Source organism: Ammospiza nelsoni, chromosome 8, assembly GCF_027579445.1.
Source record: "Ammospiza nelsoni isolate bAmmNel1 chromosome 8, bAmmNel1.pri, whole genome shotgun sequence".
Taxonomy (NCBI): domain Eukaryota; kingdom Metazoa; phylum Chordata; class Aves; order Passeriformes; family Passerellidae; genus Ammospiza; species Ammospiza nelsoni.
Genome location: NC_080640.1, coordinates 15,831,408 through 15,849,220, shown reverse-complemented (window position 1 = coordinate 15,849,220; position 17,813 = coordinate 15,831,408). Strand labels below are relative to the sequence as shown.

Sequence of the window (17,813 nt, the reverse complement as noted above, 5' to 3'; positions counted from 1 at the left end):
TTCCATCAGCCTAAGCCCACAGACTCCTACAGGTGAGGCTCCTTGCGACGCTCAGCTTCAGCATCTCCACAATGAATTCCCAACAGCAGCTGTGCTTAAGGAACATGAGAGAAGGTCAGAGTGCAGTTTGCTCCAAGCTGACCTCCAAGACCAGACTGAGCCAGCAAGCAGTCCCCGTGCGATGTCTAGAGGAGCCCACCACATTCCCCATGGGCGCTCTCAGAGGATTGATCAGCCCCAGCCTCACACAAATGCCCAGACTGCCACCTCCCAGCTGTGGAGGATCCACTGTAGACACACGTAGCTAACCTCAAAATCAGCTGCTATGATGGGCAAAATGACCCACCTGGCATCATGTAACAGGAACTTCTCTTCCACCATTTCTCAGGACTGCATTCCCACCCATGTAGCCCACGTTCATCCTTTCCCAGCCCTGTCCACACTCTCCAGCAGGCACCATTCCCACTGCAGGAAAAGCCAGCAGCACCATGCTCACTGCTTTGCAGCACGCTGCCACACAAACTGCCTTTTCCAGTTTTCTGCACACAGGCTCACTGTATCTTTTCAAGGAGATATCATTCACAGTTCTCTCTCCCCCGTCTGGCTAGTGCTTATGTTTTTTTTTTTTATTTCAGACATCTTTAATTGGGAAGCACCAGAAAAGCTCCACGATGAAGATCCTCTTTCCCCTGTTTCCTCTACAACCCAATTCATTCTCCACAGGCCCTGCCCTTATCTCCCCAGCTCTAACTGAAAGGTACCTCCACATTCACCTCTAACAGGAAAGGTTATGCAAAACCTTTTTTTCAAAATGCAGGCTAAGCCATTTAGCAGCATGTAGAATTGGAGGAAAAAGACAGAAAACCAAACCATTGCAGTCATGGCACACCAGACATTCTCTAAACACTGTCACATTTCCAGGTAAACAGACCAGGGTAGTGGGTTTCAGACCGCATCATGAGAGGTTGATATCGGAGCACTGCAACACCCACCCACGATACGGTTCCGGCCCCGTTCTCAGCACAGACCCGGCGGTACCGGCACACCCAGGGAGCTGCCCGTGCCCGAGTGCGGGCGGCAGAGCCCGGCACTGGCTTACGGCGGGCGCCCCAAGCCCGGCCACCCGCGCCGGGCCCAGGGCCGCCCCGTCCCGAGGCCGCACTCCAGCCCCGCCGGGGCCCGGCAGACAATGCCAGGGAGCGGCCAGCCCAGAGCCGGGCCACGGCCGCCGTCTCCGCTCGGTCGCCTTTCCCTGTCAGAGCGGTGGCACGGCTTGACAGCCCCGCTCCCTGCCCGCGCCGCACCGGCCCCTTCCCTCCGCCCCGCAGCGCCCGGACGGGGGGCGGCGGCCGGGCCCCCACGGAGCGGCAGCGGGGGCCGCGCGTCCCCTCCGCACCCACCGTGGCCGCTCCCGCCTGCGGCGCTGCGGGCGGCCCCGGGCCGTCCCTGGGGAGCAGCTGTCAGAAAGCGCGGCCGGGCCGCGCCGCGGCTCCCAGGCCGGCGGGCGGGCAGGGCGTGGGAGCTTCACCCGCCGGCGGCGCCCCGGCCCCCGCGCCCCGCACCTCAGGGTGGGTCCCACGCAGGCCGTGTCGGTGCTCTCGATCTCCTGCAGGATCCGATCATGCTCGGGGAGACTCTCCGCCATCTTGGATGGGAGGGACGCGGCGGCCGCGCCGCTGCGGGAGGCGCCGAGGGAGGAGCGGCCGCGGAGCCGGGCGGGGGCCGGCGCGAGCCGCCGGGGAGGGTTCGCCGGTGCGCGCCGGGCGCGGGGCGGCGGGGAGGAGGGAGGGGCTGCGGCAGGTGAGGGGGCGCAGGTTGCGCCAGGCCGCGCCCTTCGGGCTCGCACCAGTTCGGCAGGGCTGCGCTGCCCTTGTTAGGGGCAGGGCTAAGTCGGGGAGCCCGGCAAAGCCCCTCCGTTCCCATGGCATCTCCGGGCTCTGGTGTCCGGCAGAGACCGCGGGCAGCTGCATCTGCCCGGCGCCTGCCCGTGCGACCCGCTCGGGGCACTGTGACAAACGAGGGACGCGCAAAGTGCGGCCCCTCTCCCGGACCGACCGGCTGCCCGCCGCGCTGCACAGACGCCTTAAAGGCTTACAGGGTTCAACAGGACCTTTTCCACTGAGCTAGTTCTGGTTTGGTCTTGTGGCTAGTTCATGGTGTGGTCTTGTTTTATTTTTATTATTATTATTTTGTTTGTTTTGATTCGACTGCTCCCGCACACGCTGACCGTGCCCGTCCCGGCAGGGAGGGAAGCGCCGACCCCTGAGGCGGAGGCTCTGCCGGGTTTCTGCATTCAGGTTATGTCAGTCGTCATTCCTTCCATTCTTTACACGATAGAAACTTGGGGGTCGGGGTAAAATAGAACAAAACCAAGACAAACCAAAAAAGTGCACCTCTATGTGCAGTGGCTTGCTGTATTTCACTAGAAACTAGCATAATGTTTCCTAGTGCTTTGTACAGCAAAGCTTCATGTGTCAACGAAGGAGGAATAACCTATTTTCTATGTAAATTTTACACTTTGTGGCCTGTGGCCGGGGATTAACTAATCCTTGGGTTTTGCATGCTCAGGAGACAGGATGCACCTGCTTTCTGGGCAAAGTTATCTGCACACAAGTGGGAAGTTTGTGTAAAGCAATAGGCCAGATATGTAAAACTTCAGGGTGATGTGTAGCTACTTTTTCCAGTAAGGAACTGACAGCATTTGACAAATGTGAATGCATCAAGGTCTGCAATTGCATTTGGCATCCTTCCAGTTACTATTATCAAGCTCATCATCTGTCCTGCCCTGGTGCAACTACACCTGTACACGAGTTAATAAATGGCACCAAAGACGATGCACGTCTTGTCTGTGCCTGTGCCTTTATCATATTCAGTGTTGATTCAGATTGTTCATTCACCTACTAAATCAACAAGGACTATTCTGAATGTAGACAAGTGCTTACAAATTGCATAATAAAAAAAAAAGGAAAAATCCTACCACTTGTAGTATTTCCTTCAAGAAATCACTCAAATGCAATAACAATTTTCCCACATTCTTTTTTTTTTCCCATCACCAAAATACTGAAGTTATAGATTGACACATTTTTCGGGGTAAATTTAATTTTCTTTTTTTAGCCTGATGGTTACTGCAACCTGACGCCTACAGTGCCAGGCAGGCTATTTTTAAAACTCTTCTACAAATACTGACAATATACCTAGACAAATTACATTACAATCTTATATATAATTACTTTTTTTAAGGACAAATATGCAGGGGAATTTTTTCAGTTGCACTTTTACTAATTAACAGTTTCCATAAGCTACAAACAAAACAAAAATAATTAAATCTTCAGACGTTTCGAAATATCAACAGTAAAACCTTAAGTAGTTCTGTCTTTGGTGATTAAAACAAAAGTTGCATTTACTAAAAATTTAAGAAGCAGTAAATTATTTTTTAAAATGTAGCTGTTGACTTTAAAAAGTTGCTACACAAAAGAGAACATTACCCCTTGTTTTCTTTTTCTTTTCTCAAAAGAGCACTTTCTTTTTCACAAATCTGCAGCCAGCCATCAGAAACAGATCACTTTGTCCAGGTGAAAAGAAAGAGCATAGTAGGTGACCTTGGCTTGTACTTTTTCACTGAGGGCCAATCACATTGAAATTAAACTCAGCTTTCTTGTAGGCTTCAGGGTCAGGAAAACAAAGTTTCTAATATATTTTGCTGACTGAAAGAACAGCTTTAGAAGGAACAATCCATCATTAAGAGTATAATACTATTAAAAAGAAGCATACCTTATGGTGGTTCCAAGAGGCAGCTCAAAGGACTGGATCTCAGCAAGGGCATTTTCATATATCTGATCTTTGTTTTCTTCTAGATACAATTCTGAGAGATTTGACTTGCTTTTCCTTGCCATAGAGTAGCATAAAACTAATCTAACTTTAGGAGAGGACTTTTATTCTGATTATTAGAGTTGACTAAGTGGCTCTCTAGTCAGCAAAACCAAGCATAAAAAAGAGATCCTGTGCTAACCTCGTGACTCCTGAGGACTTTGTGTCCAAGAATGGTGCACAGCTGCTCTTTTCCTGTCTGCTGGTATCATTTGCCTCGTATGCACTACCCAGGCCTGCACAGTCTTTTGTGTGTGTGTGTCCAATATATATTAGTCTTAACAACAAATTTCCTGCCAAAATAATATTTTTACATCTTTGAAATAAATATTAAACCTGAAATTTAATAATTTTGAAAACATAACTTTAAAGGAATTTCAGGCACTAGACATCAATGCTTCATTTCTCTGTTAAGTTTTATGAGATTAAAATTATTATTTTTTAAATTATATTTTCCTTTTGCTATATAAAAAGCTTGCACACAAGGACTTAGCTGGATTTATGAAAAAGGTTTATGGATCTCATAAAGCAGATTAGAAAAACAGAGAAACACTTTTGTTCTCATAATTTTCCTCTTCAGCATTAGTAGTTGCTACTTCTAATAACAAATTGCAGAAAAAGCTCTGAGATAACTGTGGGGTTTATGAGTATGAGCAAAAAAAAAGCTGTTACTAATTTATTACCTGCATGGAAAAAATTGGATGACATGTTGGGACCAGTGCTGCTGTCATATCATTTTCATGATGATGGCAAAGAAAACACCTTGCACAACTGCCATGAATTACTTTAATTTCAGGCAGTCATTTCAAACATGAGACTGAAGTTCTAGATCTTTAAGTTTAAAGAACTGTTTAGAAGCCTAATTCAATATCATTTGGATAATCAGTACATTTTGGGGTTTTAAAATATTGCTAGGGGTTTAATCAAAATTTGGCTCCTAAGCTCAGTACTGCTCCTGACAAAATTGACTAATTCAGACACTCGTGATGCAGTCAACAGTTAAGTGCAGGAAAACAGAGATTACTCCTTTAGGAGCAGGGTGATAAACAGTTTATTCACTTCTCTGTGCCCAGTGGGAACACTGAGGAGATGAGTTCACATCAGTAGCAGTGGGAAAGAACACTAAAGGCTGCAGTGAGTTAAGGTTACAAATTTGCAGTGTGTTTCCTTGAACAAGCTGCTTTAATTACCAGTTTATTTTTGAATCAAAATTAAGCAAATGCTCTGTTAGCATTATTATGCAATACATTTCCTGCTTTCATGTTCTACATGGAGTTGAGAGTAATTTTTACACTTTTCACCAGAAATGGGAGCCTGTGATTGACCCATTCAGCCACTGGATGTCACACAAACGCAGATGAAAGGATGGATGTGGAAACTACTAATTTCTAATCTTAACAGTCATTGGATTTAGAATTAATTTAACAACTATAAAGTGACAGTGTGAAAGTAAACTGCAAATATTATAACAAGATTAAGCTTATTCGTGTGATAGAAGAAAGTACATCTACTGCCACTGTGGAAGAGCAGAGGCAGGGCAGGTAAATCAGAGATGCCTCAGACATCTACACCCAGCCATCACACACTGTGGCTGGCAATAAAAATAGAATGCAGTGATGGAAGCATGATGATTTATACAAAATGCTTTTATGAATATATTTATGTGATTTTAAATTAGTTCAATTCTTACAGAGGCTTTGGATAAAATTTCTTCTTCCTCCTCTCCCAAACATTTAAACAGTAGCTTACTTTAGGATATCAGCTAACCAAAATAAACAGGACTCTGAATCTGTTGTGCCAATGTTCTTGCTGGTATCACAGCTGCCTGGAAATAAATATGTTTAATAACAAAGCAAAACAATGTAAGAAGAAGCAAACAAATACAAAGGGGAATGACCAAGGAATAGGCAGATGTTACAGTCTCCAGTTGTGGCAGTGGCTGTTGAAGTACCTTGGTTCTCTGGACAGGATTGCCCCAAGCCTGGCTGCTCAGCTCTCCAGAGTGTTTTACACCCCCACTGAACCTAAGACCATGACATCCAGATGATGATCCAAGGTACAGTGGTGGATTTGTATCTGACCCCAGATCTGTGGGCAGGAGTACATTAAACCTGCCAGAAGCCCTTCCTGCTGCAGCTGACCCTGCTTCTACCCCGTGCTGTCTGTCCAGCCTGTGCTCCCCTTCCCCACGTCTGCCAGCTGCTCCTCCCCACTGCAATTCCAGTGCTGGTCAGATGTGCCCAACATCTACAGCTTTCAGTCACACAGGAGCTTCTCCTGTTTCCAGCTGAGCTCAGGGCCACTCTCAAAAGGCTTTAGGGAACTGCCTCGTTCAAGGAAATAAAGTATCTTTAGACAAAGGGACAAATTCAGTATAGGCACTTGACATCCGCTTCTGGCAGAACGGTGTAGCTTTGCTTCACAACTATACATAACATACTTGGAGGCTGCAACTAAATAGTTTGTCACCAAAGACTATACTAAGTAATTTTTTTTTTTTAATTTATGGTACTCTCCATGCAGAAAAGGACAAGAGATGTTATCATTTCTGAGGCATCATACTTGTACTAAGTACTTGTACTAGTTCAGATTTAACCAGGTCAAGAAGCCTGAGGAGACTTCTTCTAGAAGTCCCCAGCAGAAAATGAGAAGGTATTTTCTGTGCTGGCTAAATTCATACTATTTCTGTGAAGGAAGTATTTCATTATCTGGACAGGCAGAAACCTCAGGCTCTGTAAGATATAGAGCTGTTGCCATTGTTCCAATCATCCTGAGATTTTCCTTTGAAAAAATGATCCAAAGCACCTATTTCTTGCTGAAGGTGTAAAAATGGTTCACAGCTCAGAAGAGAGCAAGAGGGGAAATTGAGGCAAATTATCAACAATATTGTGAAACAGGATGCAGAGGCTTATCTAAAGCAAAACCACTTTCACCACGTACTTTCTCCCCTTCCTCCCCTAATTCCTACTCTTCCCCAACCCTACTGGGATACCAGAGGGCCAAGAACTGCTGGTTTAAATCTTTCCTGCCTGTGTTGATACTTTAAAAATACATTTTACCCACATGACCATTACAAAAAGTGTAATGAGCTGTAGAGTAGGGTCCTTACTGGGTATGCAATTCCAGTGCAGATTACTTCCTTTTTTTGCAATTGCCAGTGCACAATTAGCAGCTTTGAGTCTGTTTAATTTTCTTTCCCAGTTGGATTGGAATCCATTTTGAATGAATCATGGAAAAGAGAGAAGGGGAAAATATTCACCCTCAAATGGAATTACTATAGATAATTTTCACATGCAATGCCATCCATAACAAATTACTTCATTGGTCATTGCCTAGATATCTCCTCTTTACATCCCTCCACAAGGACAACAATGCCATTAGTCATTTCTCTGGCATCTCCTGCTCTGCCACTGCCTTCTTTCCTGGGCTCATCCCCAAACTGGACCCTTGCAAACCAGCTCATTCTCCCTAGAAACTGAACTGACTGCTTCTATTCCCCTTGTGCCTGTTTTTCTGATGGCCAGACCCATTTCTGCCTCTCAGATGAAGCATGGTAGCAACAACCCTATCAAATGATTCTTAAGGAAAACAGGCAGATGAGGAGATGATGGAATTACCACTGCAATTTTTTGCCTTTTCTTTTTGCCTAATATACAGCCAGTACATTTGATATCAGCAGGGAGATTACCTTTTTTAATTTCAGAGCATTTAAGTGAATGATGTTTTCTGAATAGTAGTCAAAATCATAAATACATTGTTTTTTTGCTTTAATTACACTAGATTTAAGAATTGGACAGAGTATATAACAATCTTCACCAAAATACTGAATGAACAGTGTTCACATTTGGGGGTTCACATGGGGCTTTTTTTATGGTAAATTGTCAGAACAGCACACATCTCTCCTGTTAGGAGGGCAGTGCATCACTAACTGCTTTTGGCATTTCACTGACATCTTGCAAGTGCCTAAAAATATCTGGAGAGATCCTTAGCTGGTGCTGATGTTATCTTTGTAAGAGTCAATAAAGTAATCAAAACTACTGGTTGAACAGAGGCGCTTCAGTCTGACTACAGTGGGAAGGAGAGGAGAGTCTGTCATTACATATTTTTAATATATATATATATTTTTATATATATATATATATAAAATATGTTTATATCATGCTAGTTGCCATTGAAGAACAAATACTATTTCATTTTCATTTAAATGCTATGCTAAAAAACGTATTTTTTTAGCATAGCATTTGAATGATACTACAAAGTAGCATCTTTATCATTCCACAGAACAAAACACTGATGCACAAAAAATTTTCTCTCTGCTTACCAGTGCTTTTAAGGAACAGGCATTGACTAAAACTCTGAGTCAAGGGCATGCCCTGGGAGCCTGAGGGCTTTGCTTCTTTATAGGAAGTGGGGAGCTCTATTACAGATTGTTTTCTGGAGGACATTACTGTCCTTGAACAGGAGGGCTTTTATTTCTCCACACTTTTAAGAACATCCAATCTTAGATGGCCACAATGTTTATATTCCTTATGTAACCCAGGAGAACTTTCCTGAGAAAAACAGCCCCTGTTCTAGTCCGGGATATGAACAAGTCAGAAATTAAAACTACTTTTGATGTTAGGATGAGTACATGATGGACATCTGACTGGTGATGGCCAAGTGGTCCCAGCTTGATGAGTTGCTCTGTCAGCTGAGCCACGGTGAGTGAGAGACACGGTGCCCACTCTGAGTCTGTTCTCACTGCAAACTGAATTGCTTTAATTGAAACTACTATGAACAACCCACTAACAAGTTTGATCATTTTTATCATGGCCTTTATTCTTTTAATACTTCAGGAAGAAAAAAACCAACCTTATCTGAATATAGGCTTGAATCACTTTAGCTAATAATTAATTAAACTAAATATCTCCATAGGCATTTTCAGTCTCTCAGGTTCTTATTTCAGTTTAGTTAGAACTCCACCTAATTGATTTAAGTAATAACTCTGCCTTAGAAAGGAATATTATCAGCTAGTTTTTTGCTCCAGTTCTGTGCAGGTCAGGCTTATGCTTCTGCTACATTCTCCACTCACTCGTGCTCCCTGAAGTTTGCAAGAGGGAACAGTTAGCATTAAGTTATCACTGCATGATGGTTGGTATTTAATTGTTCTTCTAGTCAGATCTGGCCAGAGGAAATCTTCAGTATTCATTTTGCTGAAGAGCCCATGCCTATTCAGTAGTGTTAGCAGCAATCAGGAAATTTAAAGGAAGTACCTTGACTATCTGCTGCTTAGATAGCTGGGTCTTATTACTATGAAAAAAAAAAAAAAAAAAAAAAAGAAAAACCAACCAAGGAAACAACATTGCCAAATAATACTATACTTCAAGAAAAAAATCTCTTTTCCAGTAAATGAGTACAAGAATCATTGTTTAAAGTGTCATACCACACTAGCTGCTTTTCTGTAATATTTCCCAGCTATATTCAATTAACATGGCACGTTAGACCTTGTAAATCAACACTATTAGCTTTGAAAGGAGCCGCTTGTTTTTTGAGAACATTCCAGGCCACAAACACTTTTTCCAGTGAAAACTGAACAATTACAATAAAACTCTGTTTTGGTATGAAAATAGGAAATGATGCTAAACAAAAGGGAATGTTTGTTTAGAAATTCCAAGGCCATTAATTTATATTAAGAAACTGTTTGTGCTCAGAGACTGTAATCAAAAGGTGATGTGAATCATTGATCACAAAAGGACTTTATAGATAAGGACCAAGTGCAGTTCTGGGTGATTGTATTATATATTAACAACTTTCATGAGCAGCTTTTGCTGATTCATTTGGCAGGAAGTGAGCTGCCAAGAGAGATTTCTAGAGGAGGAACAATCAACAATATTTTCATATAAAATAACCTCCAGTTACTGTATTGTTCTCACAACATTTGATAATGAATGCTTTCCTGTTCAAGAAAAAAAATGCATAAATCACAAAAACAAAGGCAAATCTGGTTTAGTGTTACACTGCTATAAATACACATATAGACAAAGTAAGGGCACTGATCAATTAAAAAATTGGAAAACTGCTGAGTACTCCTTGTGAAATTGCTGCACTGTTTGGAATTAAAGATTTGGTAAATGCTATTCTTTTTTAGAGGAAAAAAAAGTCACACCTTTGTCTTTCTTCTTGGTTTGGAAGCTCACTGGCCATGACACACCTGGGATTTTATGCAAAAAGCAATACTTGGTTTCCATTCAGGAGAGCAGGACCTCCACAGACACCAGGTCTGAGCCAGCAGGCCAGCCCCAGGAGCAGTTCCAGAGCGCCCCATGGCACAGGGACAGCTTGGCCCTCCAAGCAAGCTGCCCTGAGCAGCACAGCCAGCCAAGGAGGGTCCCCACTGCTGCACCACGGTGAGGAGAGCTGGGGGCCTGTGTTACACGAGGTGCACCAGGGACAGTCCACAGCAAGGGGACACAGTGAGTCTGGGAGTCCTCTGCCATCCAGCCTGTGCCGAGGATGCTTTGCCCACACTGCCAGCAGGCATCATTCAGCTTTCTTAAACCCTGTCATTGCTACCACTGGTACAAATAGAGAAAAAAGAATACAGATGCCTTCAACTAATCTTAGTTATAACTTGATGTGTGATGGCAATGCCCAAATGCAGTGAATTTGGGAACTCATGGTAAAGGAAAGAGAACAGGAGAGAAAGCATGGACCAAGGAGCTTCTGAGAGTAAAAGATGCTGCAGTATATCTTATAGACACTTGTAGTTCTGCTCTAGCTGGGTCCTGGTTAGATGTTATTCACAACCAGTTGCACAGTTCTTTAACTCAAACTTTCCTATTGTAAGATTTTGATGTACTACAGTACTTGTCCTTAAATGCATGGTAACAAATCAGGGGCAGATTTAGGAAGCAATCTATTAGAAGGACTAAGAAAAGTTTTAAAAAATTAAGAAGGAAAAAAACAGAAGCCAAATATGTTGGCAGTTGTGGATTTTCATTCAGCACAGACCTGGCAGAGCTCTGGTACTTTATCTTCCTTTTTTTTCCTTATGAAACATTTCATGTTTCATAATGTTTCAGCTATTTGTTTCAGCTAATGTTTCATAATGTTTCAGCCATTCTCTGATTCAGGAAATACTAATTAGGCCACCATGGAAAGGAAAGGCAACTCTTGCTAAGGAAAAGTGCTGTATAATAGGCTGTCATGAAATTCCACTAATTCTACCACAAATGATCACCAGAGGAAGTACTGATTATCAAAAACCTGTCAGCCAAACATAAAAAATAAAAAATATTCTAAAGTAAGGATTTAGAGAGTTTTTAAAATTAGAATATCATGAAATATTTTGTTCAGTAAGGAAAATCTATTAGCATAACTGGAGTCTGAAATCAATATAGAGTTTGTATACAGTTAATGTAAATTCAGACTTTAGAAAATGGTTTAAAATATCTCACATTGATGCCAAATAAATACTCACACTCTCACTTCTGCTGGTTGATCTCATCCTGAGAACACAGATAACAATCCATTGTAAGATTAAGGCTGTCCTGATAATGTAGCTCATCTGAGTGACAACAACAAGAAGCTATAGTCTGCTCATCAAGCACTGCAGGAAAGACAAGATTAAATAATTAATCATGGCAAAACCCAGCCAGTGGGAATATCAGAAATTCCTGACTTAAGAACCATTGTTAATAACATAAAATATTTGAAGCCATTTGCACACTGAAATTTACCAAGGCAATGAGGATACTATAAAACAAAATTGCACAATTGCAGACAACAAATTGCATTCTACAATGGAAGCAGATTTTGGTAATTAAAAAATGTGAAGTCCAAATTACAATTTAAATTATATTTCCCCCTTTGCATACAGCAGTCTACCTGAGATACTAAGATTTCAGGAAATATTAGCTATTCAGTGGAATTAATTAATTAGAAATTCAGATATTTAACACATCCTATCTCCAATTAGCCAGGAAAGATATTAAAGATATCTGAGTCACATTAAGAATAAAACAAAAACATTTTTCACATTAGATTTTACATTGGGAAGCAAAAGGGATGCACTGAAAAGGTTAGAACAGATTAATTCCTCTTTTCATAGTCCAGAGAGGTACGTTTATAAGGCAAACTAACAAAAGGCACAGAGAAGATGCATTTCATGGAAAACGGGGTAATAATGAACTTTTAGCAGTACTGGAAGGATTCAGATTTGCGCTGCAAATCGGGAGTCTGATAATGTTAGAAAGCAAACAATCATCTCAGAAGAATTGCTAGTGATAATTTAAAAGATATTTCTATTTTCTCTTCCCTTACTTTATTACTACTGGATGAAACTGTCCTGCAGTTGAATGGTCCTCTTATTTATTTCAAAAATTGACAATATGTAATATATTTACATATACATACACCACTTATATGTCAGCCATTACCTGCCACCATCCTCCCCCATCTCTCAGTGTAACATAAGCTTTACATTTACAATTTCCTTTTCCTCTTAAAGGCAATGTATCATTTTCAGAGGTTATGAGCCCAACAGTGTAAATTTTGCAACTTGAAATGTAGCATGTAACATTGTCTCCCATGTCTGCTTCAAAACCTTAGGGGAAATTTTGCCTGACTGAGACAAAAAGCAATTAAGCCTTCAGTTTGAAAGGGTTTTTTTCCAATGCTTTGACTGCAAACTTTCAAAAGTCACAGAGGTATTTTCCTTGCCCAAGACAAGCAACCGACAGACTTGGAGCCCACCACAGACCACTGCCCAGGCACAATGGGGAAGGAAAATCAGTCTTACCTCTGAATTTTCCTGTGTGTTTAAATCAGACACTTAATGATTTTTGTTTAATGTAGGGTTTGAGTTTGAATAGTACTTTAAGCACTGAACTGTCTCCTTAATGTTTGGAGGGGATTAAGTTCAGAGTTCATTGTGTTGTCTGTCATTTTAAAAAGATTAGATAGTTTAGTTCGGCTCCTAGTGGCCATGTAAAAGTCTCTGTATTTATTGACTGTCTGGAGTCATTATCAAAGCCTCTAAAACCAATCGACACCTTGTAAACAGAGGTGCCATTATTTTAGTGATCCTGATAAGATTTACATGATATCCACATTTTTGTTATGATTGATTTAACTGTTAGAGATATTCATACTGTAAGAGCTTATGTGTGACACATGATTACCAATTCCATTAGCAAATTAGGCTTTATATTGGTTTGGAAAATACAAATTAATGTAGCCCATCCTAGTCTGTGTCAGAAGTAACTTGTAGTTTGGATCAGGAAAATTCTGAAAGGTTTCAAATATTCTTCCAGCAGAAAAAGATCCTTTCGAAGGGAGGAAATGATAATTTAAACTTGGGGATCATTCTGGTGACTATTAGTAGACTGAGAAACAGTATCATGTGGAAGAGTCTGATGTCATGAAAGAATAGATTTTCTTTTACGTAGGAAGAAAGGTGTGCACCATTAGACTACTACTATACAATTGTTAAATTGCATGAATTATTTATTTTTTTCCAGTAGTTATACAAAAATCAAGTTAAATTAGAGACTTCAGAGTCATTCTCAAGAAATGACTGAAGGGTTTTTGTTGGTTCATAAAGGGACAAAGCTAAATTACAGGGCTGTCAATTGAACAATCCCATTGTAAATATCACTGACACCCAGTCCCACTTCTGATGCCCCAGGACTTCCATTTGTAAGTCAGATGCTCCAAATACAGCAGTGGATTGCAGTCTTTCTGAAAGAGAATGATGCATTTCACTGTATTTATGTAGAAGATGGGTTATAAAATCATAAAGCATAACTGACAGAACAACAAAGTTCCATTGGATTTGAAAAATTTGGCATAGTTTTTACAATCGTGCTGTCATGGAAATGCTTTTTTCACCATTCATGTGAGGAGGCAAGTAAAGGTACTCCAGGGGAGGTAAGAGCATTTTTTAGACCTGATTATACAGTTGGTTAAAAAAACCCCAGTTTTTCAATGCCCAACTTATGCTGTGTGTATCATGGTAGGGCTCTCACATAAACTGATTTTACAGAAAGCCTTTTCCTATTGAACTTCAGCTTACATTGTGCAACAAGTCATTTTTTCGTGGTGACCTGTCTGCTGAACATTTGTTTGCTGACATTTGATAAATACTTGCTACTTCAGATGTTAATCAAAGGTGTTAATAAATCAAATCAGTTTGTTAAAACCTGGTGTGTTGACAGTGCCAAGGTATCCTGTAATCTGTGTCAAAAGGATCAATAGAAGCACATGAAAACATTACCACTGTGGGACAATATTGATTTTTGTCTTAGAAATACTTACTTAGCTCCTGAACTAAATCATTAAAATCAATGAAAAATCTTCCATTGACTTCAGTGGGCGTTGAGTCAGGTATTTAGACTGACAATTTTTGTTTCAGGCACTGGTTTTAAGTTTGCAGGAGCAGAGCAGAATGGGGGCCTGATCCTTGATGGCAAGTTCCAGGCGTGTGTGTGATGCAAATTACAAGAAGCAGCTCTGGGAACAGCTCCATTGCGCAGTTTCTCAGGAAATACAAATTTAGAAGGTTTGCATGATAGGCAAAAGTTTAATTCCCCTCCATTATTACTACTTCAGTTTGTGTGACTTGGTTTTTCAAATTTAAATCATGGTTTTCATCATTTTGAAACACAATGTTTAAGTAATGCACCTTCCCATTAGAATTATTTCTCAAAGAATTTATGGCCTTCAAGGTAAAGGTCTGTGTAATGGGATAACAACCATAACAACTACACAATACCATCATTAAGGGTACTTCAGTTGCATTTACTTTCCCAGTGCTTGAATTTATTGCTATACTGTAAAGTCTCTATTCAGAAAAAAAAATATGTTTAGTTCCATTTACAGAGCTGACTTTGCCTAAGAGAGATTAGAAGTAAAATTATTTGAGATAGAATCAAAGAATTCCATCTTTTTAATTAGTCTGTTAAAGGCAGGAGCACCTAAAACAAATATTTAACTCTGTTGTTGAACACTACTGCCAAAGTCATGAAGAGGAAATTTATAGGGAGCTCTAAAGTCACTTGACAATTATTTCCTTGGGTTATGACTTCTCAAATTGCTGTTTATTGCCAATAGCACTACATTTTAACATAAATAGGATTCATGGGATTAGTGCACTGTCCTGGTAAAGATGTTTAATCTTCACTTTAAATGAAATATGGTAATTGAACCCCTTTCTTCTTGTGTAAGAAGTGCCTTTAAACAAGGCTGGCTGGTTTTGTACACACTAATGAATCTCTAGCTAAAATACCTTTTTGGTCAGAAGCCAGGCTTGCCTTGTTACCTGATGTTCTCTGTAGATATAAAGCATGAGGTGAAGAGGGAAAAGAGGAAGGGAAATGTTCTAATAAGAAGAATTAACCAGTACTACTTAAAATACTTCATCATCAACAGGATTAAAAATGAGAGAGAAATAATAAACTTTGGTCAATAAATACCTAGTTCAAATCCAGACAGTTATGTGTTTTAAAAAAAGTAATTTGAACATTCTTGTTTTGTTTTAATTAGTTTAATAAACTCCTCTTTTTTTTTTTTTTTTCTTCCCTTTTTTCCTTTTTGGCAGCTGGACTGAAGCCCAGCTTAGCTTAGCAGAGAGACAGAGACAGGATTACCTCTCAGTTTCAGGATGACCCCTTGCAAGCAGGCTTAAAGAAAACTAATCATTCACAAAAGGATTTGCTTTTTCAGAGCTGAAACAGTTTCAAAACATCCAGAAAAATAAGGGACCCCATCTCCCTGCCTGCTACTTCAACATTTCTACTGGTTGCAAGATAGTAAGCGTTTTAAGATCACTTTAAATGGTTGAGTGCTTCACTGAGATCCTTATTGCTGGGGCCTCTTGGAGTCCCATGCCAGTGGCAGTCAACATCTTTGAGAGTCTCAGAACACTTTTTCCTGAGCCCTTCAATTCTTCCTTAGCTACAGGGGTCATTGCAGGACCCTTCCAGGACCAGCATCCCTCACCTGGGCATCCCCAGCACAACCTTCTCACCCGGACAGGTGCTCATGTGGGGAGGCTCTGGGGGCACAGCGCAGCTCACTGCACACATCCAGTCTCCTGCTGCGCTGTGTGCCTCATTCCTCCTGATCACTGGCACCCAGATGGCTTCTGCCATGCCCTGAGCCATGCCCAGGGTTTGCAGTGAGGAAAACTGCTTGTTGCAGGTGACAGCTGCCCGTACAACAGAACAGAAGTGTCTGGGCAATGCTCTCAGGCACATGGTGTGACTCGGGGATGCTCCCGTGCAGGACCAAGAGTTGGACTTGGTGATCTTTGAGGGTCCTTTCCCATTCAGAATATTTTATGAATCTGTGATGATTCTGGCTGGTGTACTTGTATTTACCTTTTGATAATGGTACAGTACAGCAGACCTGGTGAGATACTCCTCATTGCACTTGCTCGTTAATTTAAGAGTAAATCACTCGTTGACTAGTGCCAAAAATTCAGAGTTAAGGATGGAGATGGCATTTATGCAGTTAACCAAATCTATATGCACACTCAGCCATCAGTTGTTAAGTGCTGGACACTCCCAATTTCTAGAGGTCTAGACAGGCTGTAAAAAAGGGAGTGTTTTGCAGAGTCCTGGTTTTTATAGGTTTAGAAGCACCATACTCACAAACTGAAAGCAGAGAGATATACACAAACCCTCAAAAACCAAACCAACCCCCAAACTCCATTCCTCAAAACAGCTTTACAAGAGGATTTTGAAACAATGATTGGTGTGAAAAATGTTTGTCACCCACAAAAACTCTTGTCTAGCATAAACCACCACATTTTCATAAATCAGACTGTTGATAACCATACAGGCATAGGTCTTCTATACACAGTTCACCACATGTGAACTTACTGCAACAAGGACTACTGACAAACTCTTAAAAATTGTGGAACTAACTTTGAAGTTCTTATTGTTGGTTTATATTCAATATCAAATCCAATCTTAGGACCTCACCCACTGCTGTAATGCAATGCAACTCTTCAGAGACATATGTGGCCTATGCATCATATCCAGTCATAACCCAAACACGTTTGCTTAGGTTTTCAAAGGTCTTGTGTCAATTGTACGTCACAACACCTCAGTAACCAATTTGTTTTTTTTTGGCAAACGTTCATCTAAGAATGATAAGTGTACCAAGTACTGAAAACTACATCATCTTACTCTGGTTTACTCAACTTCTGGTTTTCTTAGTGCTTCTGAAGCAGGTAGAAACAATTCCAGGTTCCAGGTTTTGCATCTACAACAAAAATACTTAGGTTGGATGTCCAAGTGGCTTCAAGTTCAAAGCAATCTTTCATTTGTCACTAGAACTTACTGCAATGAAAGTGCCTTTGACCTCAACTTCAGTCTTTTTGACTAAACTCACATGTGGATACAGATGTTCTTTCTTGTAGACAGCTTTTCAAAACCACATAATATAAAATTGGACAACACTATGAAAATTTAAAAATAGAATAATACAGTAATTGTATGATGGTAATTTATTTATACAGGTACATAGCTAAGATTCAAAAGATAGCTTAGTCATTGTCTAATGATGAAGGCAAATGACTCAGTGAGTACAATAGCACTTTATAAAGAGCTTAGTCATTTGCTTGAGAATAATTTTTAAATTATTCTTTTTAAGTGCAATGGACAAATATGTAAACCATTACACAGCAATGTTATAATAAACTTTGATACTTGTCTTTTTTAACTGCTGAGGCAGCTGCGATTAAATTTTTTCTGGGAATCTAATTACTTGTGAGGATTTTTTTTGCAATGTGCTTTGCTGAGTAGTTTGCTGCAATTAGTTTTGTTTGTGTTGTTTGAATTTCTAACTAATAGAATATTCACTATTAAATGTTTTAATTTTTGTATTTATTTAGCCCTTTCAAAAATTTGAGTCATGAAATCTAGCAGGATACATTCGATGTGCTTACTCATGAAAATAAG

General features: G+C 40.8%; 1 protein-coding gene across 2 annotated transcripts in view; it reads right to left on the bottom strand.

Moving 5' to 3' along the window:
- EXOC6 (exocyst complex component 6) overlaps positions 1-3,975 on the bottom strand; it is an 87,491-nt gene extending 83,516 nt beyond the window's left edge. Inside the window, exon 1 of one of the 2 annotated variants that reach the window (XM_059477284.1) lies at positions 3,772-3,975. In XM_059477284.1, coding sequence (XP_059333267.1) covers positions 3,772-3,893 — 122 coding nt within the window. In that variant the 5' untranslated portion in view covers positions 3,894-3,975. Of the gene's footprint in view, positions 1-1,562; positions 1,732-3,771 lie in introns of those variants that run through there. The other variant, XM_059477285.1, reaches the window with a different exon arrangement.
- Positions 3,976-17,813: the final 13,838 nt, after the last annotated feature.